General features: G+C 43.0%; 1 protein-coding gene and 1 long non-coding RNA gene across 3 annotated transcripts in view; one reads left to right on the forward strand and one right to left on the reverse strand.

Annotated features, from left to right (window-relative positions):
* Positions 1-17,280, reverse strand: part of mtus2a (microtubule associated tumor suppressor candidate 2a) — a 47,225-nt gene that overhangs the window by 26,807 nt on the left and 3,138 nt on the right. For both annotated transcript variants that reach the window (XM_023266553.3, XM_023266562.3), the window contains exons 2-4: positions 7,117-9,422; positions 5,018-5,276; positions 1,548-1,808 (exon numbers count right to left, since the gene is read on the reverse strand). In XM_023266553.3, the coding sequence (XP_023122321.2) occupies positions 1,548-1,808; positions 5,018-5,276; positions 7,117-9,165 (2,569 nt within the window). In that variant the 5' untranslated portion in view covers positions 9,166-9,422. The remainder of the gene's footprint in view (positions 1-1,547; positions 1,809-5,017; positions 5,277-7,116; positions 9,423-17,280) is intronic.
* The window catches only part of LOC118470025 (uncharacterized), a 37,170-nt gene that overhangs the window by 5,469 nt on the left and 14,421 nt on the right, over positions 1-17,280 (forward strand). The gene's annotated exons all lie outside the window — the stretch shown is intronic.

The following is a 17,280-nucleotide window of genomic DNA, read 5'->3' on the forward strand; positions in this document are numbered from 1 at the left end:
GCCTAAAGTCATAGGTTAAATGTTGATTCTAAATTTCTTGTATAGATATGATTGTGAGTGTGCTTGGTTATCTTTTTCTTTGCTGACCTGACCAGTTTGTACTCTACTTCTTATGCATTGTTAGCTGGGAGAGACTCCTGTGAACCTCCATGGGTTAAAAAAGGGGCTTTGCAAATAGATAAATGGATGGATGGATTACCCAGTGGTCGGAAAGTTTGCTTAAAACGTAACCTAAACAATCCATGAATTACCAACAGAATTACTAATTTCTTTTCCACATTTGTGCGTCAACACACTTTTTCCAATTAGAGCACTACTCACAGATTTTTCTTTTACTTCCGCTGTGTTTTTCCCAAGCATGGAGAAACCATTAATAAAAGGAACTATTGAATAAGTGTATAAGCCCGAAATAGACATGAGAAGCTTTTTTTATTTATTTATTTTTATGAAGCTTCCATGTTTATGCCATTTATTTTAAAAATATACACATTCTGTTCAGAAGGACCCAAGGGATTCCTGTTTTCCCCACTTCACAGCAGCTGAAACAGTGCCTCCCCCCACAACACCACACAGTCTGCATTCATCTTCAACCAATGGGAGAGAGAAAAGAAGGATGAAAAACAAGTATCAGTACAAAAGGGGGGAACGTGGGAAAGGAGTGATGACATAACAGGGGGGCCTGACGTGCGTGAGAGTGGAGGTGCTTACGTCGACTGTAACTGGGAGCAGAAGAGCAAGCATTCTCTATGTAGGTCACATTAAATACACATGCAGCTACCACAAAATTCAGCCAACTAACCGACCAGCCTGCCAAGCAGCATGGAGAGCACAACTGTAAAGACTTCCAGAACTCCGCAACTGTGAAAACGAAGCAATCCTCGCCCCCCCAGTTCAGTCGGCACCGATGCAAGTCAAGTATTCGGCTATCTCTGCTAACGCTGACAGAACGTGCAGCACAGACCCAGTCAAGAGCCTGTTAAATTACTGATGAGTCTGGGGAATGATGTCATGTGTTATTTTTACATATATTTGAGATGAGAAAGTGGTTACAGGATGAGCTGTTCAGCGGAGGAGGTATGAATCAGTGAATTATTAGTGTTACGGTAAAAGTTATCACCCTTCATCCATAAGCAAATTAAGCAACAATGCCATAATGTTTTGAAGTCTAGTTTAAATCGTAATCATTTTAGTTGACTATTTGGGTCAAGAATGATCAAACACACACATGCATTTAAAGTTTGTCTTATCACAGCACTCAGCAAATAACAATTGCTATAGAAAATGCAAAACTGCAGCTCTGCAGGTGATAATCACTTCAATACAGAGAGAAACTGTAAGTGGGGTGGAGCTCAGAAAGTGGAGGCAAACTGTAACATAATGAACGTGGGAGGGGGCTGTTTATGCAGACTATATTCATGAGGGGAAATCGTGGAAGAAGGCAATATGAACAGTATAATGATTTATGACCCGGTACACCTTCAAAAAGATGCTGCAGAAGACAAAGCCAAAATCGGTTGGGAAAGAATCCAATTCCACAAACAACTCACGGTGAGCTGTCCTGCAGGGGTCACTCTGTGTGCTGTCAGCAGAGTGGGCGGATGAGACAGAGGAGACGCTGGAGCTCCTGACGAAGCCGAAAGCTGCCAGGCGGCCAGCGGGGAGGCGGCTGGAGCTGAAGCCGGGGGGACGTAGGCCTGACTGACTCGCTTTGGGAAGCATAGATCTGGACGCTGCTGCCTGGGGCTGGGCTGCTGCTGTCGGGGCAGGAGGAGGGGCAGCGGGGGCATGGTGGATGAAGACCTGGTCATCTGAGGGGAAAGCAAAACACGAAAAGTCATATTCCTGTTAAGTGTACACATGGGATCCTCAGCTGACCGGACAAACAATGGTAAACACCTTATCTGGTAATTAGCTGCATTCACGCTCCTTTTGTCTGAGCTATAACATGGGAAGTATACGAAGTAGGATTACTTCTTGGCGACTTTACTCATTAAGCGAAATTTATGCAGATTATTCAGCACAGCTATAATGTTTATTTCCCCTGCGAGTCGTTCATCATCGTGTGTTGACTAAGCTCTCAGTGGCCACCAGGAAGTTCGCTGTGTTATGACTATGGCTGCTACAGCAAACAAATATAGTAACTGTACACACAAACAACCTGTGAACAGCTGTGTTTGGCTCTGTTCGTGCTTTTAGACTGGGCTAGTGGCCAGCAGTTTCTCCAACGCCAGTACCACCGTGACATTCAGTGTGACACTTACAGCTTAAGGCATGGGTGGTAAAGCTTTCTTATGCACAGTTTGCATGTGTTTTTGCTGAGCGCATTATTAGTAATTCCCTGTGATTATAATGATTGTAACTGTAGTTGGCTGTGGTCCTGCAATGCAGACTTTAAAGATGGAACAAAAGAGAGAGAAAAAGCGAAGAGAACATCTCTACAGAGAAAGAGAAAGAAAAAATATCAGGAGTCAAAGGGACAGAGTGAGGATGAAAAAGTAATCATAGCTCCATAGTGGCAGCTTTTGTCAGAGAGCAACGGGGAGAAATCTTCCCACTCAGTAATCTATGGTTTCCAACAGCAAAAGAGATGAAATGTGCAGGCATGAACAACCAAAGCCACACACACACACACACACACATGCACACAGTGGGCAGTGGGCAGATCTTCAGGCCTTGGCTAAAAGCCCCATCTTGGCTACCCCAGCCTGCAGTACAAGGTCTAGATCCTGGGCAGAAGCAGAGCATTATCCCCTGCTGGCTGCAGAGATAAGGTAGGCAGCCGTCCTTTCCTCTCCATTTGGCGCAGCTGTGCGCTACAGTGTATCCTATGGGGTCCCCACCACATCAGGACGGGAGGAAAAAAATAAAAACTTTGAGGGGGAGAATGCAAGCTCTGTTTGTACAGAGAGAGGAAAAAGTGGGGCAGAAAGAGGGAGGAGAATGTCTTCAGTGTAGCCCCCCTCCAGCATCATGAGCACTGCTGTTCACACTTATCACCTCTTTCCTCCATCCTCCAGTATCTGCCTGCGTGCCGAATGGTCTGTTTATTAGATTGAAGCTTGCTCCTCTCGAGTGAGAAGGTCAGGATCATTAAAGATAAATGTCCTCATTTCCATCCGGGCCCCTCCAACCCCCCACTCCTTCCTCCATGTGTCTCCTCAGAGAGCCGAGGGAGAGAAGTGAGCCTGACAAACATCCACTTTAGCCTAGATAATACAGACACAGGCTCCTGTTAAATGAAAACGCACATTATTCATAACAACCTACAAAAGAAACAAGGATACGATTTCTAAAAAATGACATTGGCCGCCCTTCTCTCGTCTTGAATTCCACCGAAACCTTTTCTCCTTTTTTTTGTCTTCCTGCTTTCTTTTATATCCGTCTCTTTTTTATTCCATACAATACTTCTGCAACTATACATTCATGTGGCTCTCAAAAGCCCACATTTGAAAATCCTTCGCAAACCATGACAGGCAGGTGTTTTCTTTGGCTTCAAAGTTTCTAATAAAATGCAAAAACATCTTAACTTTAGGTTAATTATGTAAATTACGCCCAGAAAAGTCAATGGGACAGGCAGCTGGGGACAGTACTATAATGACCAACCAATTTTAATCACAGCCAAGGTGAGCGGCGAGAGCCTGCATGGATTTCCTCCACAAAGTGTTAAATTGTATGTTATTAAATGTAATACCCGACTGCATTGCAATCGCTGTAGCGCTACTGGAGCAAAGCATGGGTTCTGAAGAAGGGCGGATGAGAGCTTCAACATGCAGAAGTTGCTGTAGATTCAATGCAAATGTCCTGTCACTTAAATAGACGGCGCTCATTATCATAACAATGAAGAATTTCGAATCTACTCTGTAATTATGTTAGCAGTAACAGCAGTTTGACAGCTGTACAATAGCTATACAGTGTAATTGCTATAATGTGTGTATAAAAAAATAAAAGGTGGCTCATGCTCCTGAAAGGCTAAAAAGTTGTAATTCACAGTCGAGAACAGAGCAAAAGAAAAATAAAGCTTAGCTCAGATTTCTACAGAACGGAAATGAAGAGAAACTGCAACACAAAAACCCAGCAGGAAATCCCTCAATTACTAGACACACAAGGATAGACGCTGATGCACACAATGCTGACCAATGCTACACTTACACAGTATTTCAGCTGGTGTTTATCCATGCAATGTGTGGCGGTTCAGGATGATTCCAGCAGGAAGATACTGACATTACTTAAGCGTTAATTGCTTTGCACTTCAAAGCTTGCAGTTCCCAGAGGGCCAAGCAGCACGGAGACACTATGCATATGTTTTAATGGGGATCATGATAAGGAAGCCTGGCACATCATAACACCATGCTGATCAATTCTGTATGTGCGTTTTTTGGCTAAGTGTGTGTGTGTGTATATATCTAGATATAAGTGTACATATGCACATGTCACTGTGTATTTTTACTGTGTGTCCGTGTGAGCGCCACACTCAAGGAGAGAGCAGATCAAATAAGTGTGGAAGCGATAAATGGCATAGCCTTCCAGCAGTGTGCAGGGTGATGAGAGAATTTCATACTTCAGCATTCCATTGAGCCGTAGCATAAATCTGAGTTCAGCAGTCAGAGGTGGTATCTGAATCATCTGAATTAGAAATCTGCAGTGTGTGAAGAGAGAAATGTGAGCAGTTATTTATTTATTTTGTTTTGTAGATGGCAGCCTTCTGGAGCAACAAAAAAAAAAAAAGTCCCCTCAGACGTTCTCTTAAAGCCTTCCAATCAAATCAGCCAAAATTAATCTCAGAGAATGCATTTTAATGAGCCGCCTTCATCTCGGGCCAAGTTGCGGGAAAGGAGGTCCCACAACTGCTCGATGATGCCTAGGAGAAGAAAGATAAGCCTGCACTCTAGTTTGTAAAATTTTGGGTCGCTGAAATATAATCAGACACAGGCTGTAGCTCAGAAGAAGCCATCTCCATCTGGTATTCTATCTGTGTGGGGATGTAAACAAACAGAACAAGAGGAAATGTTTAATTTACCAGTGTTATCTTGGCCTTTCTGACTGGTCGCTGGACTGACAGGTTGGACTGGCTGGCTGAAGACCAGTGTTGACCTCTGACCTTGACCCGGTCCTCTGCCCTTGGCTGAGCCTGTAGTCGTCCTGGTGACAGCTCCGAGGCCCAGACGCAGACCTCGGCCAGAGCGCAGGAGGCTGCCGCTCCCTCCGGCCTGAGCAGCCGTCCTTGACTGAAGAGCGTCCTCAGGGGAGCTCCCTTTAAAACTAGTGGATCTTCCCACCTAGAAATCAAAATGATGACTTGAAAGTACCATCTTATTTCTTGCACTGAAACACAAGTCATTTGTGTGCAGTTAAATGACACTAAAGAGACTGTCAATTGTCATTATGGCCAAAGAAACACAGTATTTCGAGCAAAGTGCAAATCTTAAGTATGTATTATAATTTTACAGTGATACAAAAAATGCAATTTTTAAAAATACAAGCGTGAGCTTTCCCTATGACTGTAAAAACACCCTGAAGTTTTTTCTGATTTTTAGTATCTATAAGTAATCACATCTCTTAGATGTTCTCTTATTTTATTGTTTTTCAGCATTAAATGATGGTCAATTTATTTTGGCTTTTTGACAGGCATATAGAAAAATGTACTCAGAGGAGTCATAGGTGTCTTGGTGGCCTCCCTCACTCCTCTCTTTCTTGCACAGTTTCTTCCATCCATACCTTGACTTTTGCTCTTCAATTATCTTTTCACAGAGTTGTTTGGAGTGTTCTTTTGTCTTTGTTACGTAGTTACAGCAGGGAGTACTGACTCACTGACTCACCAGTGACTGGACTTTCCAGATACAGGTGACTTTATATTACAATCAGTAGAGACACATTCAGTGCCCTCAGATGATCTCCATTTCAATAATTGTGTGACTTCTACCACAAATTGGCTGCACTTGTGTTGAATAAGATGAGTCACTTTAAAGGGGGTCGATACTTATTCTATATAGCTATCACTTATTTGACATTTTTTATTTTTAATTATGTGACGTTACTTTATAGAAATCTGCTTTCACTTTCACATGCAAGAGTCTTTTTATGAAAATTGCTTTCACAAAAGCCAAATTAAATTAACCATGATTTAATGTTGAAATGCAAACACAGGATAAAACTGCCAATGGGGGTGAACACTTTCTAGAGGCACCATAAATAGTGAGTATAAAATTATAACCGATAAGGTTTTTCTTCTGCCAGTTATTTACAAGCTGATGTGTTTAACAACAAAGTCTGACTCCCATGACGGGTTTCATTTTGTGCAAAACATTTGATGCACCCTGTAATCTAACAACAAACAACAAACAAAGAGCAAGTATTTCTTTCTTTAGCTCTGAACTCTGCTGCATTGTGAGTGGAACATATAACACAACAAGTCAGATTTTATTAACTCTGAAAGGAAATGCAATACAGCCCTGCAGGGAAACTGAGATCCATAATGTAAACTGTTTAATAGAGCGCTGCCTCTCAACAGCCTCACTGTGTAACTATGCAAAATGCTAACATACATGAAGTGTCACATGAAGCAATGAGAATTGTCTTCTCCCTGTGGGCTTTGTGCCTCAGCAAGCATTAACTATTTATTTCCACATGTTCGTGTTTGATGGCATATGAATATGAATGCCAAATGAAGCTATTTAATCAGAATCAATAAGGAATGATTTGAAAGTGATAATGAGTGGCTCTTCTGAGAGTGGGAATAAAATGCAGCAGATCTGTGATCAATTATACATGAGCTGTGATATAAGGAATGGACATCAGCCAGAGAAATTGATATACAGAGTCAACAAAATTAATAGAACGGGTTTGACTTTGCATTTAATGTACAGCATACGGTGCACTGTATATTTTGCAGTAATTAGCTAATGCTTATTGATGCAGGAACCATTAAAAGTTAATTCTTTTTTCTTGTTTGAATAAATGTGCTCATGATGGTGAGTTGCACTGGATCTCAGCAAGGCAGACAATGTTTTTTGACTGAAACTGAGCACAGAAGTCCATTTTCAATAGACATGAAAATGTAAGCTTCACTCTTGTGGTAAATATTTCTCTCAGATCGTAAAGCCTGTACACACTACTCACCTCTGACGGTGTCCCGTAGAAGTTGTCTGCTTTGCTGGCCAGTTTTGGGGGTGCAGTGTGGCTGTGTGTATGTGTCGGGGGGACAGTGTTTGTGTGTCCAGGAGCCCTGATATTCCTGCTCATCATTCCTGATGGAAAACTGTTCACTTGCATCTCTTGGCGGTACTTGTCATAAAGCAGATTCGAGGCACTAAGTACTGGGGCTCCTCTGGATTCTGCGTCAGGCTTGGAGGGGTCTTTAGGTGTGTCTTTGAAAGATGTGGGTGTTTGGCTGTGGGGGTAGGTGGAGAGCCTGGATGGTAGAGAAGATACCTGATAAGGACCGTCAGAAGCCTGGGGTTTAAACTGAGGATTCTTTCGGACATAGGTAATGATTTTAGGGCGAACTCCTTTAGGCTTCAGTTTGGGTGACGGGGAGCTCTCTTTGGGGGAGTTGTGGCTAGAGTTGGGGGAGCTCTGCTGGTTGTGAAGAGGCGCTTTAGGGATTCCACTTGTGCTTATATTAGTTTTGACTGGTGCTCTCAAGCAACTGTTGCCATAGCCCTGAGCTGATGTTGGTACAGCAGGGTTGCATCCCGATGGGATGTGTCGAACCACTCCAGGGACATTCCTGGAAATGAGGTACATGGAGGGTTGCCTGCGTGGTGAGCCCTGGGGTGTCCTGAGAGGGGAGTGGGGAGGGGTAGATGACCTGGAGTCGACCCCAGTCCTGTTGGGACTGGAGCAGTTTCTTCTGTATGTAAGCTGAGTCTGGGGTCTCTTCTCTAAGGTGGAAGGGTTTGATGGACTGGAGTTATGCCGTACAGTTGTGGCCTGCTGTCTTTCCACTGGTGGAGCCTCCCTGTCGGATGCCTGGCTGGGCTGTTGAAGCTGGGAGACACCGGATGTGTTGTAGAGATGTGAGAAATCTGATGGTTCACGTAAAGATGATTTTGTAAACTTTCTGTTTGACCCATTACTGTGTGGATCTGGAGAATGGTGAAGGGTCGAGGGTGTCCCTGTGTCGGTTTGATGAGAATGGGTCTCTGCTAAGCTCCTCGATCTTCCCATCTCTGTCTGACAGAGGGGCCTGACGAGCTGTTGCCGTCGTGGGGGCAGAACTCTGTCATCAAATCCAGCCTTTCTCCTTTGGCCCACCCCTCCATCAGAGGACAATCCATTTCTGTGATGACTTCCCTCCTCGTGTCTCTGATCCTGGCTGCAGTATTGAGGACAAGCATGTTTCTGTTGAAGATGCATTGGTGGGGAGTTCTGACTGGTAACCACAGGGGCTTCCCTTCTTCTGGTATGGGCTGAGGTAGTGTTGTTGGCATTGGGATAAGGGTTGGTCTTGGACATAGAGATGAGAGTTGCTTCTCCACTACTGTCCAGAGCACTAGACAAGCTTCCACTGAGAGTTACAGCTGACAGACTGGAGACAAACACGTTTGTCTCAGACTTGGACTCCGTCAGACCTCCCTTTCGTTTCTCCCTGCCTGACCTGGTGTCCCTTTTCTCTATTGAGCTTGTCACACGTGTGTCAAGCTCTTCAGTGCTATGACAGCCGATTCGTTTCTGCACCTCTTTGCCCCTCTGTATTCTGCTCTCCACTTTGTTGCTGTCATTGTCATTTCTCCGCACGCCAGTCGAAGCAGAGCTGGCAGTTGAACTGGAGGAAATGGACATGGGACCTTCATCTTTTTCATCTCTCAGACTTCCCCCATCGTCTTCCTCCTCATTTTCCTCCTGATTCCTGTTTCCCAAGAATGTGTGTATCTCCTGACGATCCAAAATCTCAAACTGTCTGAGCTCAGGCTCCATGCATTGCTGTTCTGAGCCCCAGATTACTAACTTGTCTGGGGATTCAGTCTGAGAAACTAAAGGAGGAATGGAGCTTGCGCTGTACCCCGAGTCCTCAATCGAATCTCTGTCTTCTTGGTTACTGATTGAAGACAATTGATTTGCGTTATCATCCCCAGACTGACTGAACTGGATCTGGGTTTTACTTCCAATCTTTTCTCCTCTGTCAACATTGACCCTTAGTCCCTGGTAACTACTTGGAACGCTCATGTCCGACTGATATTTGTAGGCACACTCAAATAAACCTGCAGGGTGCTGAGGCCATTTATGGAGTTACTGGAGTTGCTTCCTTCTCTGTCTTTCCTCTTCAGGGTCTACGTGATGATGGCCATTCAGTTTAATAATCCAGGGACAAAATGTCATCTCATGAAATCTGTTTTACTGCAACTCACGACGTATCTTGCATTTACTGTGATTTAACAAAGCTATATTTGAAGGTTTTTCAGGGAGGTGGATGTCTCTTCAGTCTGGAATAAAAGATAACAAAGGAAGCTGTTAGAAAGAGCAACAGGTGTACTTAAAATGCAACCACGCATTTCACATAAAAAAACCATCCTCTTTGAACCCCCACAGAGCCACTTATGGGGTTTTATATTTAGTCTCATCCGGGTGGCGGCAATTTGTGAAATCAACGGTGTTCATAACACGCCACCTTGTGCTCTTTATGTGTGTAACTCATATGCATGAATGGTCAGTTGAAATGAAATTAAAGCAGCTGGACAAAAAAAACATCAGAGGCATAACAGAAAATGACAGTTGTTCTTAAAGGCATATTTTTCCAAGCAGATGCTGCATTAATTTATATTTTAAACAAAGCTATGTTAGTTTAAGTGTACAATGTGATGTGGCAGGTCAATGAATACATTCCAGGAGTACTGATGTTCACGCTTTAACCAGCATGAGCAGCTTCAGCATTAATAATAGGAACAATGACTATGGATGTTCAGTTGAGGGCTGGATGAAAAGAGATAAGTGAAGACAGAAGCAGAGGACTGCTGGTGTTTGCATCAAGTGAAGGAGTCACTCTGGGGATGCCTCACGAAGACAGGCAAAGAGGAAGAAGGGTGTGAAGTGTTTTGTAATGAACGTTTTTTTTTCTTCCCAAGAGACATTGAAAAATAGAAGGTAGGACTGGGTGAAACCATCTGCACAAAAATTAAAAAAAAAAAAGCATCTTCCATCCATTTTGGTTATATAGAATGTACAACAACAGCCAGTAGCAGCTCAGGAGGAATAAATCCACACTATATTTCTGATCACTGCAGGAGGTTAGCACTCTTCTCTCAACAGGCCTTCTCCAACATGCCATATGGCTGATTAAGTCAATGTCGCGATCTAGTTGTACAGAACAAAAACACATCCGTCTTCGACAAATGCCTGAGAGGCTCGATTGTCACATTTCTGCTTTCGCAGTGAAGACTTCTGGGTGTGTCTTTAAATTTCTTCATAATTATGCAAGAGCTCTATGAGGAATTCTTTTTCTGCCTTCACCCACTGAATATTAATGGATTCAGTTTTATTGCCCAGAAGGGAGAATATTCTTTGTTACTTGTTTGTAAGCCTGTTTCCAACATACTAAGAATTACATGTCAATCAGATTCAATCAAAGCTGTCAGGTACACATGCTCAGTTATCACCATCATCTGTGTAGGCAGAGAATATTGTAAATTTAGACCAAGATGGTCATTAGAGTCAAATATATGTCTTCAAACCATCACACTGCATATTTGAGCAGTTTCCAAAGTTGGAATAGATTTCCCACCTTCTAATTATGTTTGCAGCAGGGGCGTCTGTTCTCATTAGCAGGTGGCTTCTCTGTGTGTCCTGTGGCAGCAAGCGAGCTGACTGCTAAGGTGGCAGCTTCCACTGCCTGTGGCACATTTGGCAGCACTCAAAATTTGAAGAGCCAAATTCTTTCCAATTACACTGGAAAGGGAAACATTCAAATGTGATTTGAATTTCCTCAAGGTCATCCTAAAAGTAATTTGGAGATATCATCACAGTTTTGAGAGGAGTCTGTTAAAAGAAGATCAGCTTTGGGGAACTCGGTGACCTGAGCATGGCTAAAAAGGCACTTTGACTTAAGCTTTGCAATTATGGAACCAAAATTTCAGATAGCGTTAAAATAAAGCAGTTCTATTCTATACCGGTGTTCTGCTCAGGATCAAAAATTACTGAGAGATGCAGAGGAATTCATTCAAGCAGACAAACACATAGGACAATTCACACATTGTCTGCCCCAGTCAGTCTGTGTGTACATTGCTAATATTTATCCATGACTGGGGCACATAATCAAATAATTAGCTAATTAGAAAGCAAACACAGAAAAAAACTCAAAGAGGCGGGGAAGGAGAAGGATGAGAGTGGGAGACAGAGGCTTGTGTTATGGAGTGAGCAAATTCTCCGAGAGGACATGGTGGCAGATCGATTACGGCACTGATGTAGCGCCGCAGCTTGTGCTGATGACAGCAGTCTTTGGAGGCTGAGCGCTAAGCTTGGTCACAGTGGCTGAACCAGAATAAGCTACGTCTCACCCAACAGCGTGGCTGACAAAATCAATCTGGCAAAAGCCTAAACATAAAAAGAAAAAGAGCAGAAGAACCTGTCTGAGTATTTGAAGAAATGACCTGTTGTGATGATGAAAAGCACAAGCAAGAAACATGCATTTAAGAAAGAGAGGGAAAAAAGGAACACTTGGCAGGTTGTCTCTGTGTTCACACTCTCTTGTTTTGGTGAAATACATACAAGGATGCAGTAAGTACAGAAGATCACATGGGAGTGAGAATTGGACGGGAGATAAGTTGATGTTTTTCTTTGACAGAAATATGAATTATGCAATTACAAATGTAACGAACTTGAAGAGAAATATCTTTGATCATCAGGCCTTTTCTGTCTGATCATAGGAAATACTGCAAATAAGAGAGTTGAGTAGACAGGGATGATTTTTGGCTTCTTGAGTTGTGTATGCACTATTGCCAACGGTGCTGCAGGCAAACAGTTCATTTACATTATTTTTTTATTTGTTTACTAGTTATCCGCAAAGGATAAACAAGTTATCAGTGATGACATGGCAACTTCTCTCAGAATTAAATTGTTTCGGCATGACACTGGCTTTTACCTTCAGATAGATTTCTGAGCATACTAACGAGGACAATGCCGATATTAGCGATGCATATATGCATGCTGAGGTGATCTGGGCTGGAATTTGTAATGAAGGCGGGCTTTGTTTCACTTGATGGTGAAATCGACTAGTTCGAGGTAACTGTTCGGTCTGTAACCCTCTCGGGAAAACAGGAGGAAGCAACACCTAAGAAAAAATTGAACAGTCCTGCTTCTGTTGTCATGGAAATGCCATATCCCTGGGAACGGGAGAGTATGCGTCCTGACCCCTGCGTCTTCCATCAGGGATAAAAGGTCAGTCGGAAACAGACAACACAGCTCTGAAGGTCAGCTTTATGCTTTCACCCTCACAGCTCATGCATACATTCTGCTGTGCATCACTTTCACACGTGAACTCACACCCACGCGCGATGAAGATGAGATACACAACTGCTAGAAATAGCTGAGTGAAGGAGCAATCACGTCCCTGCAAAATGGGCAGACGGACGCATCGCTGAAGCGATGAGAGCATGGGGCAGGATAAGATGATATCTCAGCAGTGATCAAGTTCAGTGAAGGACTTGGATTTGTGATTTTCACCAGGCACCTAACCTATCAAGTGCTGCATTTAACCAGTGAAAAGCTCTTCTGAGAAGGGGGAGAAACGACGAGCTGAGAACATGACGTGATGGGGGTCTCAATGTAACTGGAGGTGAAAATCTAAAGTGGTGTACAACTGAGAGGAGAGACAGGCCTTCCTCTTCCTCGTTTTTTTTCTCTGGATGTGAGCAGGAATCAGTCCGTGTGGGCGAGAGACTGAGACAAACCTGAAGGTGGGTGAGACGAGACAAGCGGATGGATACAGAGAAGAGGAGAGCTGTTGCAGAAGGGCTGCAGCTTTTTTTTTTTTTTTTAAATTAGGCTGATTGAAGGGAATACATCATCTAAACCTCTATAGAATAAGCTATAGAGCCCTGAAATTTCTGAAGTGACTTGGTGAGAGAAGCCCAAGAGAGGAGAGTGAAATAATTATTGTGAATCCCTCACCAGATAGAATGCTAATTAGTACTGAATTACGCTCATTGATGGAACTGGGAACATGTTTTTGCATTTTATAAGTTTCTGTTCTCCAGGTAGACGTGTGAATCTCATGATAAAAGTAAGCTCAGACTAAGAGGTGCAGCTGGCTTGTCTCATCCAGGCTTCTCATTTAGGGACTGTATGAAAGTTAAAATAGTTACACCAGAAAGATGTTTTTAATTAAGTTACACTGAAACAGAAGCTAGAAGAGATGAGTCATCGAAAACGCTTTTGAGGAAGAGAGAGAAGAGGAATTCGTTTAACTGCTCTTGACTCCAAAACAGAGAATGAGGCTGAATTATTCAACACATTGCTATATTTTCCATAAATATCCCGAGATATGGGTATGAGGGTGTGTAATCTGATTTTCTAGGTGAAGCAGAGGCTCCAAAGACAATATTAAAAATGATGTGAAGGGTTTTCCTTTTTACAAAATGAAATATAAGATTCCGCCCTCCTCTCTACCGAGTTCCCTCTCCAAAAATGTACAACTGCATTCTCGATTACATTTTGAGGGAAACGTATTGTGTCTCAGAATAAATTAGTTTGTGGTATATCTAATACATAGCTAATCAACATTACCGTTTGACTTTTATTGAATTGCTCTTCAATTGCTTTCCAGCCAACCAGTCGTATGTTAGATGGAGGAGTGTGTCATCCTGGTAACTCAGAAAGTGGAGGTGAAGCTTCAAACATGTTCAAACAAAGGGTGAAAATTGTGACATTTTCCCAAGTTGTTGTGATGTCCGGTTCTGACCAAACAGTGAAAGTCAAATGAAATGTTACAAACATTACAGCATGGTGAAATGTTCTTTTTTACATATCCAAGTTGGGGTCAGAGTGCAGAGTCAGCTTGCTCAAGGGCCCAACAATGGCAGCACTGGCGTTTTGAACCTCTGACCTTCTGATCAGTAGCCCAGATCCTTACTTGTTGAGCCACCACTCAAACTTAAGTATAAATATAATGGTCCCACAAGAGACTTCCTCCTGGTTAAAAGTTACATTGATTTATTTCCCTCTCCAAGTAATTGAAAATGCAGTTTAGCTGTATAGGAGCATCATTTTTGGGAGAACAGCGTTGCTCCAACAGCACTAACATTCATACACATCCTCATAGAGATGGCCATGATGGTGAATCAAAATATCAGAGGGTTTTACAGCTGTCAAGAAGGGCAGATTGCGAATCCTATTTTCATTCAGGGGATCAAAGATTCAGAGAAGAAAACCCATTTCAAAGGAATTTACTTCAGAATCTTATGCATTCCTCTTTGTAAGCCAGGTAGGAAGCACATTTCGTATTCCGTTGATGAGTTGGTTTACATTTTCAGAAACATATGTACACATGTGGCAATACAAAGAGTGTCACACACATCAACGCATGCCTGCACGCCTTCCCTCGGCGTCTTTGTTGTCGGTCCAGCAGCACATGTGGTTATTACAGAAGCCATTTGTCTTTGGCACTTTGCTTTATTCCTCTCCTCCCCCACTGGAGAGCAGACAGGTTTTACAGCTCGGTGGTCCCAGGGGAACCTCGACACTCACACATATGCATCCCCTCCCCTGTCCCACCATGGCTCCCCTGGATCCATATACATATTTCCACAGAGATGTGAATTCCAACACATTGAAACAGGAGCCAAAGAGCAGGAGAAGCAACCTAAATGGGCAGAGCGATGACATGCATAACCGTAATTTATGAATCCTGAATGTTTCCACGTGACATTATTAGATTTAGTGCACGATTTACATTAAAATGCAGTGAAGCAGTTATCCTTAAAGATGAAACCCTGTTCCTCTAATGCAGTCCATGCTGGGTCTTTGCATGCATGTAATTAATCTCTAATGACATCACCCTTCTGTATCCTTGTGCAGTTTCCCAAGGCTAAATTGGGGTTGAAATGAACTCGTGTGTGAGTCTAAAAACATGCATTTTAAGAGTCCTGCACATTTGATGATAAACAGACACAAAAACAATCATCCTCTTGTCCATTTTGGAAAGAAAATACCATGTTCCTTATGTTGCATGCCATTCACATAGAATCATCTAGCAGGATAAAGCTTAGTGAGAAAGTCTATTCAGAAATAAGCTAAGCTTTAGTCATCCAGCCCTTCTCCTCCCATCTCCCGTCAGCGACACAACACAGACAGAAATAGCAGCGAAATAAGCTAAACGCTCCATTTTCACAAGACACAATAGACACCCTGAAAACAGAATTTCACAAGTGATGATTCACTGAAGTATGCCTGAGTGTTTGGATGTGTGAACCAGGCAATAGCTCACTGAGCACAGAAAACGGATTGCCATCGGAACAGGGAAGCAAGCAACACCGCAAAATACACAGAAATAGCATCTTGCAGTCTCTTGATTATTGTTTTGCTCTGGTTTTCTATATAGATGTGCATCCAAAACAACAACAGAGCTGCTCCTTATCAACAAGCTTTGCTTCTCTGCTTACTACAACACAATATAGTTCACAATTGTATTCAGTCAAGCAGTGATTCCCGTCTGTTTTATCGCTTTCTCTTGTCTCCATCTCTTACTCCTGTCCTTTCCATCTCTCCAATCCCTCCTCCACCTTAATAATACCACTTAATAGGGGCAGCATGAAGTAATCAATCCTATTTCCATCCTTATGGATGGCACACCAGTGGACTACATCTGCCCAAATAATCCCCTCTCAGCCCTCCCCCCCATGTCTCTCTCTCCTACTCCACTTCCACATGCACACAGTTGGACACCTTTTTGCACCCCAGGGGGAGTCATTCTATATCATAAGGGGAACTGTAACAGGATTTCTCCAGGATCTTGGGTCAGAGTGGGTGGTCATACCTAACTGAATAAGGAGAATGAGAAAATCAGATCATCAGCAATAAAAGCTGATTTATTTCCTTATTGCGTGCAGGCTGGCAGTGTTTGCTACCTGCTATGGAATCGACAGAAAATCACAATATGCTGGTAATAGGATTTATTAGCCAGAGCGAAATGAAAAGTGACCAAACGCGCTCAAAACATGTTCGCACACAGACACACACAACATTTGTCTCGTTATTTAAACAGATGACGGCAAGCTGTGCTGTATTGTGCTGATCGCAAAAAACATCCAGAACCACTAAAACTATCACTTTCTGATTAAGTGTGAGCTTCAGCCATGAACTTGTGTGCATGCAAAATTAGACACAAACAAACATGAGCATCACCTTCACACACAACTACACACACATTTAGGCAGTGACTATCACTGCAGCAGGAGCAGAGACAAAGAGACAGCGTCTCACTGGGAGGAAATGTGGCTTGTAAATAAAAAGGTCTGTTGCACACACAAACACACACAGTGATGGAATTTACCATCTCTTTAATTGTTATTTTTTCTGCCTTGCTTCTGGCAAGTACTGAAAATGAATCTCCACTAAATCAGACATGGTCCTGCTTCACTGTCTGGTTTTGCTGTGCTGTGCAGTCCATAAGGATGGACTGTAGTTTTGATGGATAAAGGGAAGACAAATGTGCAGTAGAAGAAAGAGAAGCAACAGCAGGGTTGAGTTATTAAGTTAAAAACAAGGAGGAAGCGGTCGGGAGATTGATGAGCATGTTTAGAAACAAACTGACTCGTCTGGGCTGGAGGAGAAAATTAGGAGAAGGAGGAAGATGTATTATAGATCCAGACAGGGGTGGCATGAAAGAGAGGAGAAAAGAGGCTGTCTGTCCACGCTGGTTGCTGGTAGCTGGTAGCACCGCATTGTTATTAGCAAAGCCCCTCCACCCACTACCCTGTCGCAGAGAAAAAACGTTAACTCTTGCATGGCTGGTGGGTGAAACTGTACAAGGCAGGACAAAGAGGAGAGGAGAGGAGTTCATTTCAGATGCAAAGCTGCACAGATAAAAACTGCAATGGCAGTGGAATTCTCTGTGGGACTCTAGGGAAGGTGGTCACAAAAAACGCGTAGACAGTCATACATCATACATAAAGGCTGGAAAGGTGAGACGGCCCAGACAAAGAAAAGCTGAGTGGAACTGAAACAGGCTGAGTCACTTCTGTTGATTTTTAGGGAAATACACTAATAGAAATAAATGATGCTGCAGAGAGCAAGGAGGGGGTGGAAGGCAAGGGAATGTGAAGGATTCTAGTTAGTATTGTAATGTGCAAA

The sequence above is a fragment of the Amphiprion ocellaris genome, chromosome 14 (genome assembly GCF_022539595.1).
Source record: "Amphiprion ocellaris isolate individual 3 ecotype Okinawa chromosome 14, ASM2253959v1, whole genome shotgun sequence".
Taxonomy (NCBI): Eukaryota; Metazoa; Chordata; class Actinopteri; family Pomacentridae; genus Amphiprion; species Amphiprion ocellaris.